At 41.2% G+C, this 25,812-nt stretch overlaps 1 protein-coding gene across 5 annotated transcripts in view; it reads left to right on the top strand.

Annotated features, from left to right (window-relative positions):
• Window positions 1-4,145: 4,145 nt before the first annotated feature.
• LOC306830682 (muscleblind-like protein 1) overlaps window positions 4,146-25,812 on the top strand; it is a 56,770-nt gene continuing 35,103 nt past the window's right edge. The window contains exons 1-3 of one of the 5 annotated variants that reach the window (XM_079354287.1): window positions 4,146-4,557; window positions 22,136-22,729; window positions 22,860-23,112. In XM_079354287.1, the coding sequence (XP_079210413.1) occupies window positions 22,939-23,112 (174 nt within the window). In that variant the 5' untranslated portion in view covers window positions 4,146-4,557; window positions 22,136-22,729; window positions 22,860-22,938. Of the gene's footprint in view, window positions 4,558-10,210; window positions 10,300-22,135; window positions 23,113-25,812 lie in introns of those variants that run through there. The other 4 variants (XM_079354285.1, XM_079354289.1, XM_079354288.1 and 1 more) reach the window with 4 other exon arrangements.

Genomic DNA, 25,812 nt, shown 5'->3' with positions numbered 1-25,812 from the left:
ATATAAAATGCCACTGATCAAGCTACTCAGTACAACAAATGGCGGCTCAGCAAAATGTAGTGCATTTTGTTATGTGCTCACTGACAATTTGTTGATCAGTATTATTCTGTCTTTGGTAACTTAAAACAGCAAAGCGGGAAATCTGAAAGAGTAATTTAACTCTACAGCTGCCAAAATATAGCTGGGCTGAACTTCTGCATGTGAAAGAATAATTAAAAGAATTTAACACTAACCCATTCTGTTTGGTGTGAGTCACTCTCGGCAGGAACAAACTGATTATAACAGGGACAGACAAGGAACCCCCCCTCAACCCCCCTCCGTCTCTCAGATAGCAATATGGGAATTCATCTTTAAAAAGACACGGGTATCTTGCTTTGCATTTAAGAAACCCTGTTGAACTCAAGCCCTTGAATTTGCAGTTCTGTTTACAGAAAAGACGCAGCCATTAAATAGGGGTTTGAACTGCACTGATGCAATAGTTGCTCAATATCATACATTTGTAATGTTGTATTTGCTTCAGCAATCTTAAGAATTGTGCTATTGTAATGAATGATTTTACAGGCCATATTTCAACTAAAGCCTATCTTCATGTATGCAATCATCAACAGACTAATAATGATATACCCGGCAGCGGTATGTACTGTATTTCAACCTTATGGTACTATTCTCCTTCAACATCTCCCACAAGTGATGCAACGTTGACAGCTAAGCAGATCATCCTTCACATGTTCTAATTGAACCTTGTCCAGCGAAGGACACATTAAATATTCAAATTCTTACTTGTCACCGGAGATTCTGCCTCCTGACTGATGTGGAAGAAAAAGAATCAATATGAAAAGCAGCCGATACATATGCACTTGTTGTGTGGCTGTTCGTCGCACAAAGTTCAGACTTGTTGATCTCTGACCGCAATACCTGCTCTGACCTTTCCAAGAGCAGCTGATTGCTTAAGGCAACTGGGTGTGGAGAATGAAGATGGAGGATCAGAAGAGAGATTTGATTCTGAAAGACAAATAGCAATATCATCAACATAATGAGGGATTTTTCCAATGTCATTGAATTTGATTATATCTAAAGACTTAGCTCCCAAAAGCTCAATCTCTTTCCACAGAATGCAAAGCTAAGCGAATGCAGCAACTCAAAAACATCTAACTCAAGAGCCTTGTTGATGTGAAACTGGCTCAAGACTGTGAAGCATAGGGACAGCAATGACACAAGCAGGTCTTCTATCAATGAGACTGCTTGTGTTTATGTTCATTTTTTAAATTGAGCTGTTTATCAATTAACTATTGATTTATTAATAATTCAGTTAATAAAATGTTTGTAATTTCAGCTCATCACAATTTCTCAGAGCCAAAATGGCCTTCTTTTGTTTGATTCAAAGACTTTTCACTTAGAGAGTGACAAACGTCAAACATCTTTAGAAGCTGACAACAGAAAATGATTGATATTTTTCTTTTAAGAAAAAAACCCCCAATATGATAAGGCTGGGAATCTTTGAGTGTCTCACGGTTCTCGGGGTCTGGATTAAATTCAGAATCGATTTTAGATTCCAATCTATCCTGGATTCATTGCTCCATGGATTCTAAGTTTATAAACAGACTCGCTGAATTCCTTGCTGCTCTTTTTGGTATTTTTCTATTCTGTATCTTTGTACTGTCTTTCTCTAACTGCTGTTTAAATGAAAATGTGCATTCATTTAAAGGAAAGGAAAATAAGAAACTTGTGCTAGACCCCAGCTTATAATATGAATATAGCCATGAAAACAAATAAATAAAAACAGCTAAAGAGGATCGTCCACAAGATAAATGTTGGATGTCAGGAGGTGGACATTACTTTTAATTTGTCATCTGAGCCATCCAGGAGTTCTTTTATATGTGTAGGGAGTCATTCAAAGGCTCAGAGGTGTTGTTCTTTACACTGTGCCTACAGAGACATGCTGCTGTCTGTGTGGTGGCTTAACTATGGTGTGCCTAAAGGGACAAAAAGCATGTGATCAACAACAACAACAAAAAAATATGGAAGCTATAATTATTATATTTGGCTAATTACAATGTTGTTGGTAAATGTCATCAATTATAAATTGAGTCATAATTGAAGCTTTACTATCACTGCACAGAGCCAGAAAGAAGCACAATTCCTTCAGGAAAGGTGTGCTTTAAATAAATCTCAACCCAGGGCAGCAGACGTTTGCGAGCAGTAATAATTACGCTAACATTTCAACCGCCATTATTATGCACAAGCCTAATCAATGGTTATTGGGTTTAAGGGGAGCTGCATCGTAATGAATAGATGCAATGCAGTGAGCTCTATGTGTGTGTGTGTGTGTGTGTGTGTGTGTGTGTGTGTGTGTGTGTGTGTGTGTGTGTGTGTGTGTGTGTGTGTGTGTGTGTGTGTGTGTGTGTGTGTGTGTGTGTGTGTGTGTGTGTGTGTGTGTGTGTAGTTAGTGTTAATGTCTCAGATGAATAGATGTGGCACACATAGCCCTTGGACACCTGCTGTTGCCATTATAGTCTCAGAGAACGGACTAATCACCCTGGCTTTCAAATATGAGTTCTCAAGGACCCTTCATTACACGAAGAACACAAGTGTTCTGTGAAAATGCCAGCTTATCAGAACTACTGTATATGCTTCTTCGAGCTGACATCTCCTTAGTGACAACAGACCTGAAGGTTAGTGTGCTTCCACTCCCACATCACAACAAAGACTGAGACATGAAGTAGCGAGCACACACTGAAGACCTGCATCCATTGAACACAGACTTAATATTTGATCATATTCAATCGTTAGCCCCTTATCATGAAACTTACTGGATTGCATTTCTCACGAATATTCATTCAGCATTGGACCTGAAGAAAAGTGAGCTGCGTATATGAATACAACCTACATGGACAAACCAATGTATCCTTCCACATACACACAGACGAGTATCTGTTAACTCAAACCTTGTCTATATGTTCCTCTGCCCCCTCGCTGGCCCTTTCCAAGCTCACTGATTAAATCATGCTCACAAGAAATTCAACAATCAATGTTCACTGAATCCAAGTTCCTGCCTGTTCCTATGGCTACTACAGTAGCAAGACAAGAGAACAGAACTATGGGAGTTGTGGTTCCTTTTCCTTATCTGGTCTGACAGTTGAGGTTGCTTCACACTCTAATGGTATTATAATCACATCATGGACATGTCAGGTAGGTATTTTTATTTTTTTACTTTAAAGAGGAGATGGTGCCAAATGGGGAAGGTTTAAAGACTGATACAGTGGGAGAAGAGACTGCTGCATGAGAGTGAAAAGGTAAGACGAGATGTTGGAAGATTGAGCCGTAGGGGTTACCAGTGTTTTAGTTACGCTGAAGGTCTCAGCTGTGAATCTTTCATTTACACCGTCTGAAGGACAGCCACAGCATACCTCCCCCTACTCGGTGGAGAAGAGGCCTTGTCTCCTTTTCTTCCTCACTTCTCTAAATTGTTTCTGCCTCTATCTACCTTTCCCTCCCTCTGTCTCTCCTTTCTTTTTGTGTCTCTCAGCCCGCCCTCTCTTGATAACCCATGGAGCTCCTATTATCATTCTGAATCATCCCACTGAATAACAGTTCAGCCCTACCTCCAGGAAGGTGAATCATGATGAAAATTGGAATAATTAAACCAGGGGGCGCAGTCAGTAGGTCTGTCTGTGTATCTGTCTGCTTTCATGCATCTGTGCACACGAGCCATGAATTTCATTGGTCAATCCAGCTGTACTTCCCTTGTTGGTAATGTGACTGAAATGTGTTATCAAAGGGCTGCAGGCCTCAGTGCACTGACTGGATCAATGGTGAAACAGAAAGAAACTAAAAACAGGAACTTTTACCCGCTTTCAGGAACAACAACGACCCCCCTCTCACACACGTACACAAGCACACAGAGGCATGTGCTTGCGCAAAAAAAAAAACAGCATCTGTCCACTCTCTTTTTCTTCTTAGTCCACATCAGCTTCTCTTTATCTCAGAAGGCAGAAGCAACAGTTAGTGATCACATGACCACAAGAGTCTCTCCAAATTGTTGCATAATACGCTCAAAGTAAATAAAGGAAGTAGATGCAAGTGGAAAGAATGCAGTTTGTTAAACCTTATATTTTCTTCCACTCTATTTTACTATTTAAACAGAATATGCTGAGATGGAGCTACAAGAGCGAGGCCGAGAGAGGAGGGGTGGAGGGATGCTGTTTCCAGGGCAACCAGAGCCGCGGCGGTTGTCATCGTGAAGCTTCTTCTGCATTGTGTGCATGTGTGTGTATGGACAGAGAGCGTGTGAGCTCACCCTCCTCTATCCAGACAGGAGGCGAGGACATCCCCCTCTAACACCGTGCCAACAGAGAGAGAGAGAGAGAAAGACAGAGAGAAAGGGAGGGAGAGAGAGAGAGAGAGAGAGACAGAGAGACCGAAACCCCATAATGCACTGCACGCTGCAGGGCTGAAGTCGTGCAGATTCATCAGTTCCTGTTCGGAGGGGTTGTGTGTGAGCACACACACTCGAAAGCTAAGACTGAGTGCGGGAGAAACACACGGACAAGCAGGCAGGTAAGACAGATTTTCCTTTGACCGTGTGGACCACTTCTGGGTTTACAACATGATCTGTTTATCTGTCTGTTTGTGCCTCCTGAGAGGACGAGAGGGGAGAGTGGCTCCGTCGAGACGACAGTCTGTTATAAATATTTGACATGGTATGATTCTGACAACTTCCCTGCCTGTTGCTGTTTTGAATTTCTCCTTACTTGAAAATATTTGAGTTTCAATACATAGAAGAGATTTTTTTAAAAAAAAGGTGCATGTGGAACATGGGTTAGTTCATGGTGTTTTTTTTTTTACATGTTTTTTCTTCTTCCAGCTTGCAGATACTGTCTAACTGTATTTGATTTGCAAAATGCTGGAGAGGTTTTGCATGTACTTCTAAAACACACGTGCTGGTTAAAACAATGCAACTTTTAGGAAAGGTTACCTGATGCCATAGGATTGCACAGTTTCCACTTTGTCGTCTTTAATCAGGGGACCTTTTTTGTGTTCAGTGGGTACCATGCAGAATATGTTGAAGTATTAAACTTTCAAAATTGAATCATTAAAATTATTCAGCAGTGATCTGTTTGGTGTTAAAAGATTTAACTGCAAACATCCAGTTTATGTTGCATTATTAAGTCCCATATACATATTCCAAACCATGCTTTTTAAAATGTATGCCCAATGTACCCAGTGTGAATCGACTAGTCCCAGTGATGTAATGCAAATTACACTCTTTAATGGAGGCAATCACTAATCACTGACATGGTGGATTGAGAGTCAAAGGTGTATTATAATATACAGCAGTTTGTCCCATGATACCACAAATGCTTTCAGTGTACCAAGCTTCTTTTGAAGTATGTAAATGTTGTTAAACGTGACACCAGTGCAAGCTGATTTGCAAGAAAAAGCGTGGCTTCTCCATTACTGGTCATTTTGTGGTTTAACGGTCACTGAAGCTTGTGACTGTATCAGTTGCACCAGAGACACAGACAGGGCGATAGCAGGGCAGGGACTCTTCAACTTTATTACCACAGGGCTCAAAAGGGAAAGTTCAGACTTTCACCCATGAGGACGCCGTCATGAAATCATTTGTCAGCACTGTCGAGTGAGGAAACAACAGAAGATCCCAATAAGAACTGAGAGCCAGAACAAAAAATATTTGACTAATTGATTTCCAAAATTATTTACATATTTAAATGTAAATCCTGCATAGATATCCCTGAAGAAAACAGGAAAGCACAAGTTGTATGATAATCCAGCTTTTCATTAAGCTTAAGCTTATTTTATGTATGCGTCACTATCCTTTAAAAGCTTAATTTGTGCATCTTGCACATTTTTATATCCTGTATTTTAAATGTGGGAAGCTTTTAAAGCTTAACACTGAAACCAACTAAGAAAAGAGCTTTTGCAGTGTTGGGAAATAAATAGCAAATATAAAAAACAGCTGTAATGCAGACAAAATCGTATTGAATATTTTGTTTCCTTTTACTGTTGCTCCCATCTGCTTTTCCCCTGCAGACATCCACCTGTCAAAGCTCAAAATGGAGAGGCTCCTCTTTTTAAATTACAGTTCCTTTCATTAAGAGCCCGCGCTTCACTCTCTGTGTTGCCGCCTGATACAATTATCCACCAGACACCTATGTGACAGTAGCATCTATATCTCTGCCTCTGCTGCAAGAGTCTCAAGGCTGCGTGATTAGAACGTGTACACGTATATGTCTGTGAACTTTGGCCTTCTGGGCTTTCATGAGTGTGTGTTTTCAGCGATTCCAAGAGGAGGACAAGATATATTGTGAGTTGAAAATAGAAAAGCAGAAGCTGTGCTTGTCTGTCTTTAATGACAAGTGTAAGAATAACTGTGGTCATACCCTAACACACCACAGCTGTTTCAGTGGTGACTTTCAGAGTGCTGGAGTTTTTTTTGAACAATGCTCATTCATTCAGTCTGCTATAGAGCTCTGTGTTGAGGGATTTCCACATTACCAGAAATCACTACTAGTCAGACAAAAGAGAAAGATGCACAAGGTCACCAAGTTGTTCACAGACTGAGGATTTATATGATTATCTGATTGATAATTTGATTTTAAAACTGAACGATAGATCAGAGGTCTCTTAGGAGAGTTGATAAACCTCTCAGACTCACACCGGGTCAACCTGCTGGATTTTCCATTCCTCGAGGGTTCTTTAGCAAATATTCTTTTGCTCTTGGTCCAACTCTGGCTTTTCTTAGCAGCATGGATCAAAGATGATATATAGATCCAAATATGCGTGCCCAACTTAAACTCCTCCTGCCTTTGTTCTTTTTCATCCATTTTTTTTTCTTCTTTCCTGCCTTTAATGATCCAGAACACAAGGGACACATGTTCATGGATCTGCGGCATGGGTCTGATGATCAGAACGAGCAAGAATGTGAGGGACACTTGTTTAGAAAGCATTGCCTTTAAAGTCATTTCAGTTCTCTCCTCGGTACACAGACATCAGCAGAGCGCTGAGCAGGAACCTTAGTGTGCATTAAATTATCTGCAATTGCAGCAATTATCTGCAAGTCCAAAACCACTTTCCCTGCATCTTGTGTCTTCATCACTTCGTCTCTCCCTGTAGACTAAAATCATGCTGTTGTAAAGTGTATTTTTCTCAAGAACTGTTCTCATTTTTAATGTGGGAGTACTTCTTATTTTATTCGTCATTGCACTTCTAATTCACGATCTATCTGGGGAAACAAGTGCTTCACAGATTCACATTTGAAAACCTGAAAACTACCATTCAGATAAATTGTCAGGAATAAATTCAATCTTTGCAATCCAATTCAAAACAACTCCACCACAGGTGGCGGCAATGTTAAATAGTTGCATACTTGAATGACATTTAATATTCAATAAAATGATCGGAAATGACATTCTAAATACTCACAGGGGAGTGTCTGCCCTCTACTTTTCATACCTAATGCACTCAAGGTTATGCAGCCTTTACCTAAAGGTTCCCTCATTAATATTTAAATGTTCATATTTGGAGCATTTTTACTGAATTCTAATCTGTTTTAATAAAAAGTAAAAGATCCAGCTGGTAGAATTTTTTATTTTATTTTATTTTTTACATAAAAAGACAAAAAGGAATTATATATTTGATGCAACTTTCCTCACTTGAACTCAACTTTGACTTTAGTCTCACATTTGAAACAAACTTTGTTTCTTTTTAAATTTTCTGCCCCTGTCATAAGAACTATTGGCAATAGACGTTAATGCTTTGATGTCATCCCTTGCTCCAGACTGGTCGAATACATTTCAGGCATGGTTAAAATGTTGGTCCTACAACTGCACACGCTCGCACAGTGAAGCAGAGCTACGAGTTGATTCCCCAACTTCAGGGCCTTTTACCCTGATTGTGCTTTGCCAAATGACAGACACGGTTTAAAAGCACCAAAGCAACAGCAAGCATGTCTGATTGATGTGTCTTCCCCCTTCAATCACGACAAAAAGGATGAATGAGACAAATTGCCTCAGACCTCCAGCTGCCAGGGAGTGTTTGTTATGGTTTATGTGTATGTGTGTGAGAGAGAGCAAGAGTATTTTCTGACAATGTCTGTATTCGAGTCGAGTGTATGAGATAACTCTTCGCAGCTGAAGTCGGGTGATAGTTTGTAATATGGTTTAACTTTGTAACTGATCTATTCTTGTATTTATGTGTATTATAACTGTGTGTATGTGCCTATGTTCTACGTTTTATGGTTTTACCTGGCTGCAAAGCAAAAACAAAACATTAATGGCAGTTGTCAAAACTCTATCCTGACATGTACAGTCAGGCATGCCCTCCCCCTTATGCTTAACAATTAGACTGTGCAGTGAGCACATAATCAGAGAGCTTTGGTTTTGTATAACGAAAACAATTTACCCCCTCCACCTTCACATTGTACTGTATAACTTAGGTTATGGACCTCTTATTATATCCTGAACCCAGTGCCACTTAACTGTGAAAGACCACCGCAGGGCCTCTTTTTGGCCATGCCAGTGACTTGCCAAATACAAAATCCCCACGACTAATGCCGGCAACTGCGTATACGTTGCTTTTACTTTATGAATGAATGGATAAATATTTATAGAAGATGGAGCAAAACATTAACAGTTAGAGCAGCACAGATCCATCACAGGGGCTTCTAAGGGCAAGCTGCAGGCTGCTGTTCAATCAACACCTTTTCCTTACACAAGTACAAACACACCTACACACACACGCGTGCGCACACACATACACACATATAAGCCAATACAGTAATAAATTCGAAGCACCCTGATATATTGAAGCCACAAGTCAGTGATGTGGCTCTGAGTCACTTCGTAGCACCCACCCGACATATACACACACCTCCGCAAACACACAACACCACGCAGTCACATAAATGCTCACACACAGACACACACACACACACACACCTGACGTCGTGTTTGATGGAGTTAGACACCATAGCAACAAGAGCTGTGACTCTTGCTGTCCTGTGAGTGGACTGAAGCTGTAGTGGAGGAGGAAAAAGCTACCAGCTAGCGCCGCTACTCAAGTGCAGCTATTATAACTCTCAATCTTTCTGTCTCTCTCCATTCCCTGCTTTTCTTTTCTTTTTCCCCCCCCCAACAACTGCTGTCCACATGCTGCATTTCTCTTTTTTCTGAAGTGCAATATAAAAGCTGTCGGATGAAAATACTCAAAGAGAGAGAGAGAGAGAGAGAGAGAGAGAGAGAGAGAGAGAGAGAGAGAGAGAGGGGAGGAGGAGGAGGAGGAAGAGGAGAGGTCAGCAGGCATATATTTTTAAAGCCATCGATTGTGCAAACCCTGACACATCATCAGAGGAAATCGCACTTGATCTCTCAGCGGCAACTCCATGCTACTGCTTCTTTTGTTGACATGTTATTTTCATCTCACACTTTCTTGCACTGTCTTTTGCTGCATCACCCTCTTCCATTCACCGAACACAACAATTTAACTGGTCTTACTCTTCTTTTGCTGCCTGTCTTTAACCTCTTTTAATACCTTTTTTGTCTTCCAGTTTGTTTTCTTTTCCTGTCAGTCATGTTTTCTAAAGGTAGCAGCACAGATAAGGAGCGCATAGGAAAGGGGGGGGGGGGGGGGGGTTGCAGGTGGACAGGTCTCACAAACAGCATCTGTATGAGATTTACTGCCTGCAGATACAGATGGTGAAGGGAGGAAGAGAGAGGGAGGGGATGGAACATTGCAGGTGAACTGCGTTTTGCTACCTGCTTGCATTTTCACGGGCTGATTGTCAGCGTTTGTTAACATACACACTTGCATGCAGACGCACACACACTCACCGACTCACGCAGTGTGAAATTGTGGGAACGTGGCTGTTGACAGTAGAAGTTTGCTTGAGTTAAGTTCCCCCCCCTCCGTTGCCCTGCCTTCTTTGCATACGATCCAAGTGCGAGCTGTGAAAGGTGAACTCACAGCCTGCTGTGGATAAATTATGTGTGACATGTTTAGCTGTGCTGCCATATATGGAGTCTGGTGTATCTGAATACAGTTGGGCTCTGCCAAGAGGGAAAGAAGGCGAGAAGAGAGAAGGAGAAAGGGAGTGGAGGGAAGGAGGAAGAGGAGGAGGAAGGAAAAGAGGCAGGGGAGGGTGAAGGCAAAGGGGAAAAGGAGGGAGTAGGGAGGGGGCAGTGACAGAGGGAGTGAAAGAGAGGAGTGCCGCGAAGCAAGCATGAGGTTTTCACTTTCCATTCTGCCCTCAGCAGCAGTCAGATGAGTCTTTGCAGAGATACAGTAAGTCTTTGCTGTTTACTCTGTGTTTTAGTTTATTTGCTTCTGTCTAAATTTGGTTGTGTCCTGCTTTATTCTTAAAATTTGTTTCTGGATGTTTCATTATACTCTTGGTCGTTCAATGTGATGTGTTGACATGTGTGTTTATGAGAGTTACGTGCCTGTTTGTAAGTACGTGTGTGTGCATATGCAGATGATCCCGGTTATTCACTGCTTATGTGCAGTAGTACGAGGCGGGACAGTTTTAATGTGGAAAAGGGGCTGAGCAGACAAAAGAATGACTGGTGTTAGTGTTTAATGTTCCGCAGAGTAGTTAGCACACACACCCACTCATGCACACACACACACACACACACACACACACACACACACACACACACACACACACACACACACACTCACACACTTTACATCTCAAGCAGACTATACTCTGTCTCTCTTGGATGACACTGAAATCCCTGTTGTGTGACTGTTAACACTTAAGCTAAATATGAGCTCACATTTATGGATGAATGAATGAATGAAAACACACACAGACTCACCCAGAAACACACATCTACACACAGACATATGTGATTAGTCCCACACTGCTTCAGTGTAATGACAGGACTACTGGTCTTTACACAACAGCTGCCCTCAGGAAATGATTAAACCCCTGTGTTGCGCAGGCCGTCTGCAACAGTTTGGCAAACAGGTGCATTACCTTTCAAACATGTGCATGCATGAGATCATCAAAATCATGTTATCATGTTATTATCCTTTGGACCTCCATATCAAAACTGTTTTCGTTTGAATGAACAATGCATCCTGCACCATGAATATTTTCATATTATACATATATTTGATAGCAGCCACACGTTTATGAGCTGGTGATTACACCTGTTGTCCAATGTCAATTTTTCTTTTTTTTTGTTTTTACTTTTGTAAACTTTTTTTTTTTTTTGGGGGGGGGTGAATAAAAAACTTTAATTTTATTTAATGGATAATTTTTACTCAGTTTGTGTGCCATTTCGGAAAGCTTGATATCAAGATGCTGCTAATTTGTAATTTGACAAATAATTCTGAGCTTCATTGTGCCATTGATTGGCACAATGAATGATTGGCTGGGGGACCTACTGTATATGACAGAGCTATTGAGGGGATGGGTATAACCAATTCATGTAGAAAACACCAGAATTAACTGAGAACAGCATATTTCATGTATCAACAGTATTTTCACTTTTTGAAATCTGGATTATTATCATGAACTCTATTTGATTTAAAAGTGACATTTTACCATTTTAACTGCAGCAGTGGATGCATGGGTGAAATAAATGTTTGAAGCTACTGTTAACAGAATTAGGTTCAAACTGATTGATACTGATTTACACTTTTTAATTAATTTCCCCACCCTGCACAACATTTACAATTTTACCATGTGTTTCGGTCACCTGTTTTTTTTTTTTTTTTTTTGCCACAACGTGAACAACTGTGATCAGAGATTGTGATGCCAGGTTTCCACTCTGCATGCAGAAAGTTGCAGGTGTCACTTACTCTGAAGACACCTTAAAGCTTGTGCCTGCTGTCTGCAGTCTACCATGTCCATGCAACTTATCCACCCCCACCTCCGACTGCCTAAGAATGCACTTTTCTTTGCTTTTAAAGTACTATAAGTTTGTTTAATGTTGTTTCAATAGTGTGACAAAACAGAGCAGCTTGGAAACTAACAGTAGCAAATTAAAGTAAATTATTATAGGACATACAGCAATATTGATGGAAATACTTTAGGTTTGCATCTACTATTTATTCTAGTTAATGAAAAAATATTGTACTTTTAATTGACCCATTTGGTCTTTAAAATTATTAATTTAAAACACGTTTAACCTTAGTTGGATCTCTCACATGTTGGTGCTATAAAATAAAATGCATCCATGGCTCTCTGTTGTTTTAGGTACACACCCTCCTCTCATCCACTTATCTGAACAGCTCTGTCTGTCTTTCACACTTTCACTTTGTCATCCCTGTAAAGCCTATATGTCTCTTTCTCTCTGCATCTGTCTCACCCATTGTCTTTCTCATCTTTCTTGGCTCTTATTTTGAGTTTGTCTTCCGTCGTCTGACTCTCGCTGAGTTGAAAAAGCTTCTCTGCAGATCAGAGCAGGCAGATCTACAAGGTCATTAGAGTAAAGAACAGGCAGAGAGCAGAGGCACTCAGATACATACTGAATTTCAAGGCACACACAACTCTGACTAAACAACTGTGAAGAGAAGACTTCGAGAGAGGGGATGGTTCCCTGCATTGACTATATTGATTGAAAGAACAATAAAGGGAGAGGTTTTTCGGCAAATTTGTCCTTTTTTCATCTCCTCCCCCACCTCCTGCTCTCATCCCTCCGCTAATGTGTCCCTGTAGAAGTGATGTCATCTCCATGCTGTCTTCAGCAGACACAGGGCAGTCTGTCGAATGCAGATGAGCCTTGTGTTTGTGTGCGTGCATGAGAGAAAATTAGCGTGTGTGCATAATGGCATGGAGCACCCTGACACTCTAGTTTACATTATCTAATTATGGAGGAAAAAGGAAGTCAGGGCGGATGCTGCAATCGAAGGTGACTAGGGGAGAAGGTGAAAGGAGAAGCAGAAATCCTACATCAAAGTGGCAGATTGACAGTCAGTCACTCGGGCGAGTTGTCGGTCGACTTCTTCGAGGCCATTCAGCAAGTGGCAAAATCACAGTGACTCAGTCAGTGGTGTATGATTGCTGTTTTCCCTGCAGTCTGCAAAGCTGTCACTGGACTGATGCACACTTATGCCACATAGTGGGATATGTAATCTATAGTAAATACAGTTGGCTCCACAGAGGAGCCCTCTGTGATTTCCACAGATTAAGGTGTCAGGCTGAATCACTGGTCATAGACAGCTGAAGAGTAGAGATTATCCCCATTTGGCCAAATGCTGCACCAATGACAAGTCAGAGATTCCCCCACTTGTGTGTTGATAGAGATAGTTCATTTCAAGCAAAGAGATTTCACTCCTTTTGCATTTCCTGACTCGATCACCAACACTTCCCTGAAGAACGGGAAGAATCCAGAGAAGGCAAAAATCATTAGTGTTAATCATCCTCATCCATTGAGCCTGATAATCTTTACAACAATTCTCCTATTAAGCTTTTTTCACATTCTAATCGGTGATCATCATGCTGTTACTGAGGCGTCTCCTGTCAAGGATTTTCCATAACTTATCCTTATCTTGTACTTATCTTTCTTGAATTTCTCAGGCGGTGCAACCTGTACCACCTAACCCATCAACCTCGCTTTGTGCATGTCTTCCTTATTTGTTTTGCTTTATAATTGTCTTACTCATCTGTATCGCTGCTTGTCTCAATTGCTGTCCAAGAAAGAGAGGGACACAGTGGAAGGAAAAAAAAGGGAAACTGTGTAATGTAGTGTGTCTACCTTTCTTTTTTGTGCATCGAAATGCCACATGCGGAGGTGGTAAATTTACACAAGGGAGCTTTTTCAAAGTGGGCTGACTACTGTTTCACCAGCATCAGTCTGTCTCCCGTCACCTACCACATCTATATCCCTTGGATATTTTCTTTCTATCACTCACTGTCAATAGGGGGTTTTTTTTCTCCCCGGCCTGTGTGACTTGTCTTATTTTCACTGTTTTCTAATCTTTCTGGATCTACCCTGCCACCCACACTCTGACACACAAACAAACACACATACATACTTCCTCCTCTATTGCTATTCCTGTGAGGAGCAGACTGGTCTGGCAGTGGGCTGGTTTATGTCCACGAACTCGATGACACCCGCACTACCACTGCATTACACCACGCTGGCACTGCCACAGCCAGGTAGCAACACTGCAGTGAAGATAAGAAGAAGAGGAAGTTGTATATGAATAGATAACCATATATCCCTTTTCATGTGGGTGTCTACTATAACCCGCTGTCTCTCTGTGCACGTCAGGCTGTTTAAACACAAGCTCTGATACCATAGAGCAGACGACAGCTTGCACACGTGCCACTTGACTGCCCTCGTCGGCTCCCCTCCCCTCTGTTTGTCTTACAGCTGAAGGAGGGAGTCATAGTTTGGGGGAGTGTGTATGTGAACGAGAGAAAATGTGCACATGAGAGGTAGTTGATGTCGTGCATATGCATACATATTACTCATGTGGCTGTGTGCTGAATGTAAATGCACCCACTGACCTTCCATTCATCTCTGTAGTTGTGTATCCTGCGTAGATGGCGCAGATCTGCTGTCTCATGGTTTGTGGTCAATACTAATGTGTTTGTGTGTGTGTGTGTGTGTGTGTGTTTGTGTGAGTCACGAGTCAGATGATGTAGTCTAATATTACCCTGATGGTTCAATCTGTGGAAACATCATGGTAATGGAGTATGGTTTCAGAATGACCAGCACTCAGCTAGAGACCGTCAGATCAAATCTCAAGCTTGCTCGGGTGGGACCTGGCGTGTGTGTGTGACAGGGGTCATAAGTAAGCATTATAAATACTGGTGACCCCTCGGCAAGGTAACTGATCTCATTAACGTTAGTGAGATGTCAATCACTCGTTTCTCCTCAAGCACTGTGAGCAGCAGAAAATAAAATGTTTTTACTGAGGTTTGCAGTAGATTTATGGAGGCTAAACATGGTATATTTGAATAAAGTGAAAGTGGAAACTATTCCAGCATTCATTAGTCACTGTCATCTGAATTAATGTTTTCTTAATGAGCCATGTCTTTACCAGTAATAGTATTTTGATTTAAGTTCTATATTTCACCTACATATAAAGAAAAAATGCAGACGTCACAATGTGCATTAAAACTATGCCTCAGTACGACTCACTGTTAACACTATGGACATATGTTCTAGTACAGATATATAAAGCAATTATTTATTGTTAACAAAAAAAAAAAACTAAAATGAAAATCTGTTCTGTTCAATATCTTTCTGCCGAATAAAACTTGTTTTATTTAAATTTTCTGGCTAATTTTAAGCAAACGTTTGAAACAAACAAATACACAGCGCATGCAGCTAAATGTATTTGTTCCAACATTAGCCCTTCGCTGCCAGTAATCACCTCTCGCTTTGCCCTAACTTCCCCCTCTCTTCAGGCTTCCCTTTAATAAAGGCACAACTTCCTCTTAGTTTCGGTAAAACAAGTGAGGCCTTATGAGACTACACTTAAAGGATATCAATGATTGTCTTACCAGTTTACAAATCAGCAAATCAGAAGACATAAAGATTCACATGTGAATCAATCGCCAGCTGTTTTGTATCGCTGATGGTAAATGACATCATCAGTTTAAGAATAAATATAACAACAACGATGACCCAAAAAAGTAAAATCCTAAACTGGTAAACAACCAGGGTTCAGCTTAGCTTGTGACCTCTGTCATGTGATCAACCAGCTGATGGTGAGCCGCTTCCTGCTGTTCACGGCTTCTCTTTGTGTTTCAATGAAGCCATCAAGTACACTAAAAGCTAACACAATAGGTTTACTTCACCAAAATAAGTGTCAACATTTTTAATTGATATACTTTGTTTTGACATTGAGTATTCTGCCCTTGTCATTTTTTTCCCCGTTTGTCCAAGCTTTTTATCCGTTGATTTGCAGATTTAATCCATATGTTGTTGTTTTGTTTTGTTTTGTTTTTTTAAATTCGAAAAAAGTGGTTATGTTTGCTCAATTTGTTGGCAGAGTCATAACTGAACTTCTGCAAACAAGCTGCTGCCTATAGCAGTGCAGCAGGGCAAACATCTAAAGCAAGTTTTAAGTCAGAGCAGCAGTCAATGTGCTTTATGACTCATATTCATGCAATATGCGTCCTGCAGGTCACTTTTTAAGCTTGCATTAAACACTTCACTTACGTCAGCCCATCCATTCGTCCTTCAAATGACTCTTGGATTTGGCCTTTTGAGGTTGCTTTAATTTTATGGTTTCCACAGGTATTTTCTCCTGGAGTTTTGATCTGTTAGAAAAGGGTAACAACTTTTGTTGACAAAGTTGCTGTGGACTGACGTGACAGAACACACTTGTTCTGAAAATCTGGCTGATGTGTGAATTTGGAAAATGTGGTTCAAGGAGAATAACTAGAATTTGTTGAAGGCTGTTGAAGATCAAGGAAATTCAAGTGTTAGACCCTATATCTGTGTTTGGCCATTTGGAATAAGGTTTCATACTATTTCTATCTGCTCAAATCAGTGTGCGTACTTGGTTTCAAACTGAAGTTTATGTAAATTAGACTGTCTTCAATTCAGATTTGACTTAAATACTTGGTGTCTTTCATACAATTTTCACCATTCTGTTTTAACACCGGACTGGACCTGACCCCATTAACCACTTCGTCCTTGCTTTAAACAGGGTTTCTGTAGTTGCCGTGGTGACGATGACCTTGCAGCACATTACCGTTGCACTGCAGCATAAGGTGTTGTGTGAACAAGGAACAAGAAGCTCAGATAAACAGAGGGGGCTTGAGACAGTGGTTGGTTTAAAATGAGGACAGCTTTTTATTAAAAGCTATTTTGACAACGTTCTTTTGTGTCACAAGACACCCTTGGTGCAGCTCACAGAGACGGTGAGCACATTTCTAAGAAGAAAGAAAGATGTGGGGATGGAGAAAAAGCTGAAAACACTGAAGCATATGGGTGAAAAAGAAGAAGAAGAGGAGAACAGGTGGGGATCAGAGAATGATAAATGAGGAGGGATGAGAAATGTCAAGACAGAATCACAGCGGGGCCAGGAGAGCTTTGAAACAGAACTAAATTCTGCTTTTCTAGCTCTGATTCCTTTGTTCTGTTGTACCTGCCAGTTCTTGCCTTGTTTCAACCTTTGGTACCAGACACCGACCTCTGTCTCTCACCAACTTGTACTAATTGCTCCAGTTTGCCTCCCATCACTCTTCTTTTAGCCTCTATCCTTCCCTTGTCAACACCACAGGTCTTCTTTGCTCTATTTGCCTCCCCCTGCCTCCCCTTCCTTTCCTCTTGATGCTCCTATCAGTATAAAGGGCAGCTCAGGCCGCATATAGATGATATCCCGGTCAGCCGGTGATGCGGTGTAATACGAAACTTACAGCATCTGCTTTTTGCTGCTGCACTCAGCACCCTTTAACCTCTCGCATTACTAAATTTCCCTTCCCTCCCTCTATCTTTCCGACTCTTTTTCTCTCATTCGCTTCCATCAGGTGCAAAAGCGATCCTGACAATCAGCCTCCAAATATTCAGGAGTGAAAGCTTAAAAATCCGATTCTGATTCTGAATTTGAAACGCTTAAGGAATGTCTGAAGTGCAACTCACTGCCTAAAAAAACATCACCCCCACACCCAGCGCTCGCTAACAGATTAGAGCTTACACTGGGGATCTCGTTTTTTTGAAGCAAACTGTTTTCTTCCACTCTCACTAAGTTTTGACCAGTTTGTTTTTCTGTTGTTTGTGGTCCAAAGATCAGCCACAGGAAATCAACAATAGAGGAACCTTCTTTTTTGCTTCCCTGCCTTCATATAACTCTATCCCACCACCCACAAGACAAATAAATGGCTCCAATCCCTGGCCCCTGTTCGCTCAATTTTTTCTCATTCCTTACCCTCTCAGTGTTACTCTCAGAAGCGGGGCTAAATGTGGCTTGTGTTAAAACTGCGAGAAGGCCGCCAAAGCACAAATTCCATGCGGTTTGCACTTAGCATGACCAATCATATGCACAACTCAGGGTACATCTGGCTTAACTAAAAATATACATGTTGATAACTTCACAAAACAGGAAAAAGCTAAATAAGTCACTTTTAAAACTACAACCAGGTTAAGTCACTTTTAAAACTACAACCAGGTAGAAACTTTTTTTTTTTTTTTTTTGTTTAGAGAGGAAAATAAAATTATTCAATCAGATGATTGTACAAACTCATTATTGTAGAATTGCAAAGTCATATTAATGCACTCATCAATGTAACTCCAGTTATCTCCTGAAAAGTTCAGAAACTTCAACTAAAAAGTATATTTTTAACATTAACGACTTTAAACATATGGGGGGGTTTCTTGGAAATACTGTATGTTCTGACTGTTTGTAAGGAGGACAAAGCATCTGTACTTGTGTTGTCATCATACCAAAAATATACTTGAAACGGCTCTATACTTGATACCTTATATATCGGAAACTGGATGTCAAACAGGGTTTGTCAGGGTTTGTTTAGATTTCACAGTTTTTTAATCAACCCTGAGGGGAAAAAATCGTGTGCATTTTTTATTTTACATGAGCGAATATTGTAAATCTATCTACCGGTATGTCTTTTAAGTCAAATTATAGAAAAGTATTTAATCAGTGGTGGTTTCAAAAGAGCAAATATCATTGTGTTTTTCCATTAAGAGTTTCTCTGTGCTGAAAAACCAGAGTTCAGCCACGTGACTGGCCCCTTATTAACAGACAAATTAGCGCAGGATCAGGAAGCTTTCCTTAAATGAGGAGATACATGACCCCAGGTGACACTCACTGTCACACTGCTTTCAAGAAGAATGTCATGTCAACAGCTGATGCTAGCCAGGAGGACGACTGTGATGTTACGCTAAGCTTCTGCTCATTTACGTGTGGGTCTTTCGAGGAAGTTGGGACATCATGGGATTGGGGAGTGCGTAATATCCCCAGCCTTTTACCTCCCTTTCCCCTTTCAATTTATTACCGTTGCTAGTTGATCTGGTGGTGTAATAATATCTCCTGCCTCTGGCTACGGGAAATGGCCCCATGCATTATTCACACATGCTAAGATGCTTATTGATGACTCCTTTATTCATATATTTCCTCAACGCCAGGTTCATTTCTCATAATTCTAATCCCCTACTTCTGTATTCTCTATTTTGATGTGTGCCTCGTCTAATGAGCCTCACTCTCTCTCTCTCAGTTGTTTGATGGGAATTCTGTTCCAGCGAATGGCATGCGATAAATCAACATGAAACTGGGTCTAATGGTACAAATTATATCTGCTTTATTTGGTGTTAAAGCTCATTTTGTCACAGCTGTTTACACTGAGGCATTACGCAAGACGATGACAACATAAGTCCTTTTCGGAAACTAGTGTGACATCGCCTTAGGACTCTAGCGTAAATTTGTCTAATCTAATACATGTACATACTCCAACTGCTTCCTTTTTATTCATGCATTTGTTGTAAATGGGGCATATTCTCTTTTAAGTCGGGACATGGCAGAGTTCAGAGCTGCTGGTAATCAGAGGGGTTTTCTCTCTGAACTCACATTTCCTCTCTGCTTAGAACCATGGCTTTTAAAACAGCAATAGACAACGACAATGAACAATTTTTCTTGCAGGAAACATTTTCATAGGTCTGGCCATTTTTTGCCCAACAGTCTTTTTGTGTGCCTGTGTTCAAATTCAATTTCCTTTCCTCCCGATTCACATTTGAAAAGGCCCTATTTTTTCTCTCTGGTTCATTTCCATTAACTGAAGTTCTCTTGGTTTCTGCCATGCATTCATGAGCAACCTGACAAGAAAGTATTAGTACACAGATGTAGTTTGGTTAAGTGGCAAGTTCCTCCAAAAGTAGATCCTCCAACACTCAGCTATATAATCTAAAGTCAGTTTTTAGTTTTGCATGGACTACCATCCTAACAAGTGGGATTTAACAAAAGAGAAAAAGCTACAGTCGAGGTCAGGAACAGAACAAATAGACGAGGCAGTATTTTCTGCCCTTACCACCGGGCTCTGGCCAGATGCTGTGGCCTGCTCTTGCCTGTAGATGCACACACACACACACACACACACACACACACACACACACACACACACACACACACACACACACACACACACACACACACACACACACACGCTGCCCAAAATATCCGCTTTGGGTTGAAAAAGTAGTTCACCACAGAACTGACCCAAATAGCAGGGGAGAATATGACACATCAGATTTCAATGTTTGACTAAAAGAATATATTTACTTTATTTTGTATTCATTCCCCTCTTACTCTCCCGTACTTCTACTCACACTTTCCTCCTTTTTGTTAGTCAAACTACCTTTACTTTTCCACTTATTATTTTTTATTTATTTATTAATCCTAGAGGGGGAAATTGTGGTTCGCATTCTGTTAGTGTAGAGACATGCTTCTCACACACAAAGGCCTGAACTACACACAGGCACAAGCTGGACCTGCGGACACGCCTTAATGGAGAGATGTCACCTCTCCAGCTAACAGACCAACTTCCATATTTTGGTCCACATCGGGAATTGAACCGGCGACCCGACACTCCCAACCCAAGTCTCTACGGACAGAGCTACTGCCGCCCTTAAATATTATTATTTTGGGATGTCTTCAGCTGTGACTCCTTTTGCCTCTGTTTTCTTCTTTCGATTGTTTTTGACAGTCTTCCTGAAGTTGTTGCATCCACTACTTCAAGGTTGAACTTGAAGTCTGTGTAAAATGAAAATACTGCTTTGGTTAGCTGGCTTTAAAAGTTTTAGATATTTGTTCTTCCCAATAAAAAACATGTTCAATAATAAGCAGGGGCAAACCAAACATTTACAGTGATTATAGAACAGGTTTCTAATCTTCTTAAAAGAGACAGCTCAGAGGTTAGTGAAACATTTCTAAACCTGCGTGTCTATGCCCATGGGATACAGTATGTGTAACAGTTCTACTTGGGGTTATAGAAAAGAGGGGTTACACCCTCAAAACTGTTTTTAAATGTACTCACAGTCTGTCTGGATGGTGTTTTTATTTAGAAATCCACCAGTGTTTCACTTCAGCATATTTATAAATCATTACATCTCAGTGAGAGTGAAAGAGAAGTGATGTAACCACAAGTGGGATGGAGGTTTAAGAGCTGTTTATCTGTACACAGTAGGAGTGTTTATTTCTTCTTTTTTTGTGTGTATGGGGGGAGTCCTTTTTTAAATTACATTATTCGTAGCTTTTCTTTACAAGTGAACAGACACACAGAATAGACATGAACATCCAGCAATATTACACAAAATGGCAGAAAGAAAGGCATGAGTGTCCCAAAAAAGAGTCCAGAGCTGCCTGTGGACAGATTAAAAAAAAAAAAAAAAAGAATTAGAAAAAAAGATTTCTCCCTGTTTAAAAAACAAACAAACAAACAAACACTTTTTGATGCTGAAACCATTAGCCAAACCGATTGTTGTTGTTTTCCTCACGAGTGAGGGGTGAATTGAAAACTGGCTGATCAATGCCTTGAAACTTAAACACTCCCTTTTTCATAGGCGGTGTTAAAAAAAGAGACCTGTTTGTTGTGGAAAGTCCTCAGACAGTTGTTATAGTTATGCTATTGTGAGTAAGAACAATGAAAGTGTTAAAGTGTGCTGTGGAGTCATTTTCTATAAATTGACTTTGTTATTCTGGAGCTAATTAAAGCCCAACTCTGAATTTAAGATTTTAATGGTCGACCTGTGAAAATTGCTACAATGATTCTCATGAACTAAAGTTAGAGTCAGTAACTTTGTTATGTGTATTGGCATTCTTGAAGGTCACCAGTCATTCTCACTTACTTTTTTTTTTTTTGACTGTCCCTACATCTCTCTTTCTTCTTAACCGTCTGTCTTTGAATTAAATTGTGTGCGCCTGGATGCTTGAGCTTCACTGTTGGCGATATGCTGGTGTTTGATTTGATTTTCCAGTTGAGAGCCTGGCAGCGCAGTCTCTGTGAGGGCGACCGAGAGAGAGGATGTGCGAGAGAATGACTGGAAAGGTGTGACAATGGATGCAGATATGCGCCTTATGTTTTGTAGCTGTGTGTGTGTGTGTGTGTGTGTGTGTGTGTGTGTGTGTGTCTGTCTGTCTGTAAGTGTTTGTGTTAATCCCTGCTCTACTGACACTCTTCCCTCCTTCTCCACAGAGGGAAGTGCCTTCTTTCGTCGACCCTGATGGCTGTTTGGCTCGACTGAAGCCGCCTCTGTGCCTGTCCATGTCTGCTGGAGTTTCCAGCCGTACCAGGAGCTGCAGGACTGCCAACACCACCTGCTGAGCCAGTCTCCACAACAGTGACACCTCCCTGCTCTGCTCCATCTCTTGCTCTGCCTGGCATCCATGCCACTTAGTCCTTCTCTGTGGATGTCAACAGATCCTCCGCCCTCGTCTGACTGAAGACAGAACTCTGATTGCTTCCTTTTAGCGAAAAGTCTCCTCTCTGTCCCTTCCACCAAAGCCTACTCGGCCCTTTCTTTCTACTCCCTCTTCTCCTCACTCCTGCATCTTTTCATCATGGGCCAAACCTGATCAATACTACGTTGTACCATTCGTCTAGTCTGACAGTTCAGCTGAGGATTGAGGCAATAGAGAGTAACCTTTGTGAGCGTACTTGAGTGAAAAACGACAGAGAGGAGGAGAGATTACGAAGCCAGACCTCTGTGGCCGTCCCCGGCCTTGGGTGACAGGCGTTGAAGGATTCCTGTTGTAGCCACAAACAGACTCTTAGGATGGGCTGCAGGTGGTAGGCAAGAACCTCACCTCCTCGCCATTACCTCAGATTCATGCCCTAGGGGGGAAAAAAAACTCTTAAAACCAACTTTCTCCCATGTCCTTTCCCTGTTCTTCCTCCTCATTTGTCTTCGTGCCATTAGAATCACACAGACTCGCACATAATCGCATTGTCTGGATATCTGTTCCTCCTTCGCATCGACCCCTCCTGCCTGGTCCAAAATGGCGGTGAATGTGACACCGATGCGGGACACAAAGTGGCTGACACTGGAGGTTTGTCGGGAATTCCAGAGAGGGACGTGTTCCCGGTCGGACAGCGAGTGCAAGTTCGCTCACCCTGCCAAGAGCTGTCAAGTGGAAAACGGCCGAGTCATTGCCTGTTTTGACTCACTCAAGGTGAGTATGACAAACACCTGTGATAGTAATTCATCACAGCTTTGTCGTCTTGTTTTTCTAGCTTGCAGTGTTTAGGAGTGTTGCCCTCAAGTTGTTTTCAGTCACATTTGGGGATGAAAGCGAAGCCAGAACTTGTTAGATCCAAAACACAAAAGGTGTACTGTGTGTTATGGTGCATTTTTTTCATCGGGAGAACAGCAAGTATGCTGCACGGAAACAGCTGTTTATTGAACCATAGGGCCAGGCCACAAAGGCACAAATAAATATCTTTGCAAATACTTTTTTAGGATGTTCTGGGTAAGCTGTGATGAGGCCATAATGGCATTAACATCTGCAAATCAGCCTCAGAGTTTCCTTCTCTTGCATAGAACTTTGGAGCTGTTGGCAAGTTGCGAAAGTTTCTGAGTGATCGGCACATCAACAGGCTAAAATGGAAATATAAAGAAGTAGGGCAACAAACTGTGTATTTCATGTTTGTATGTTAGGTTGTCAGTGTATGTCTGCGTGTGTTATTTTGAGGTCATGCTGCTCAGCGGGATACTCTCAGAAGGCTCTGTAATTTACTTTCTATTTTTGCCCTGGCACTGGGACAACACACTCCCACTATGCAGCTCCTCTCTCTCTCTCTCTCTCTCTCTCTCTCTCTCTCTCTCTCTCTCTCTCTCTCTCTCTCTCTCTCTCTCTCTCTCTTATCTAAGAGACTACTGGGGAGATCAAACAGTAGGGACTTTGTTAAGAAGTTTTGACAGCGTAAAGCAAAAATATAGAGGTTTCTGTTCAGAATGCTGCATGTTCATTGTGGAAAGAAACGTTTACCTGATACTCATAAGCATGTCTGATTAGATTGTCTATATTGTCAATAGACTGTGACTAAAGCGCTTGAGTTACTTTTAAAGGAAAGCTTTTATTTTCATTCAGAGTGAGTTTTCTTCTTGTGTTGCCAGTTATTTTGTCATGGTATAGCCTAACCAACTGTGACTCCTACAAATTCAGTTGTAGAAGAATGTCGGCTGATCCTGGACTTAACTTGCCAAAGAGCAAAATCGTGCCAGTAATTTGTTCATTCAAAATGCAATGAGTGAACACAGATGTGGTTGGAAGATAGTTTAGGTTGGATGACAAGCACCGAAAGAGAAGAGACTTCGACAGCAGAGATTTCGGATAGAGCCCTGAGTCTCACTTGTGGTTAGTTTTAAGCGACAGAAATACTGAAATTGGAATGATCTGAGGTTTCTGGTACCAATAGAGCAACTTTATCGGTCCTGATCTGTGCCTCAGCATTCACAAAGACCTGAATGTTGTATTTGGTCATAAACATTTTTTGACAAAAGATGAAAAGGCATTTGATTTTCAAATACATCCTGATGGGGGCTTGAAAGAAATATCAGGAAACCAAATAAGTATTCTTTCTGTGGTGACCATGAACACATTTTGACCTATCCCATTTGAGTAGCATAATATTTTAGTCCGGATCCTGAAAGTAAACTCACCAATCAACAGATGGACAAACATTCCTATTCATTGGCTGCTAGCATGACAAGAAAAATCATCCTGCCACATGCTTACTGTCAGCGTCATCTTATTAAATATGAACTGTAACAGATCAACATTTCATTTAATAAGTGGCCATGTTTTAGTTGGTATTAACAGATAATTTCACTTTTTAAAAAAAAGATACTTCATGGTGCGGCTGGCACTCAGTTGGTAGATTCACCGTTTCTCAAGCAAAAGGTTGAGGGTCCGATCCCCAGCAACTTGTCCGATGTTTCCTTGGGGAAGAAACTTAAGTAACCCGAATTGCTCCCCTCTGCTGCAAATGTGTATGACCAACTCACTTAAAGAAAAAAGCTTAAAAAAAGAACATGGCAATTAGAATTGAGTGTGCAAAGAGTCAGCTGTGACACCATGTGTCGTGGCTGAGAGCCAATTATTAACACTGGCCTTCTATAATGTACTGTAGTAAGTCATATATGACTTCAAGTACATGTGCATTTGTACGCTGAGTGCAAATGGACACACTTTCACTATATTCTGTTGTGTTTGAGCTAGCTGTTTATCCGGTTGCATCAGCTGGCTGTTTATTGATCAGTCTGGTACTGTTGAAAGTTTCTGCTTCTTAACAGGACTTTTTTTGTTGTCACTGTAGTTGCCATGTGTTAAAATCCTATTGGTGACTAAATGATGTAATAAAGAGGATGGTATAGACCTACTCTTATACCTACTGTGGCAGTGTAAATAAAAACTGTCTGAGTGATTGATTTCTCAATTCCAGAGGGAAAAAGAACAACAAATATGTTGGACACCAATATCAGTAAAGACAAGCTATGTATTTTGGCTCAAGTGAGCACAGTGACTCGGGATCATAGTTCTGTCTACTGTGTTGTGCGCTTGCTTTCTAATTTGTTTCCTATCTGATTGGCACAGGGTGTTATTCACTGAAACATGAAACCAGAGCTGGAAGTCATTCAAGGAAGTCCAGGCCAAAGCCTACCTTGTTTATAACATGGGGTGGCGGGTGGGGGAGGTTATTACATTTCTGGGCTGCTTGGTTGGAGCTTAGATGGCTTGGGTGGATTTGGTTGGTACAGGTAAGACGGGGATGGATAGAGGGGGCTGTCGGGGCGTTGCATGGATCATGAAAACAGACTGGGAGACAGAGCCGGAGAGGGCTCAGCAGGGAACGTGCAAGGAAGCGTAGCG

Source organism: Symphodus melops (genome assembly GCF_947650265.1).
Source record: "Symphodus melops genome assembly, chromosome: 10".
Lineage (NCBI taxonomy): Eukaryota > Metazoa > Chordata > Actinopteri > Labriformes > Labridae > Symphodus > Symphodus melops.
This window is presented reverse-complemented; position numbering and strand designations above follow the sequence as displayed.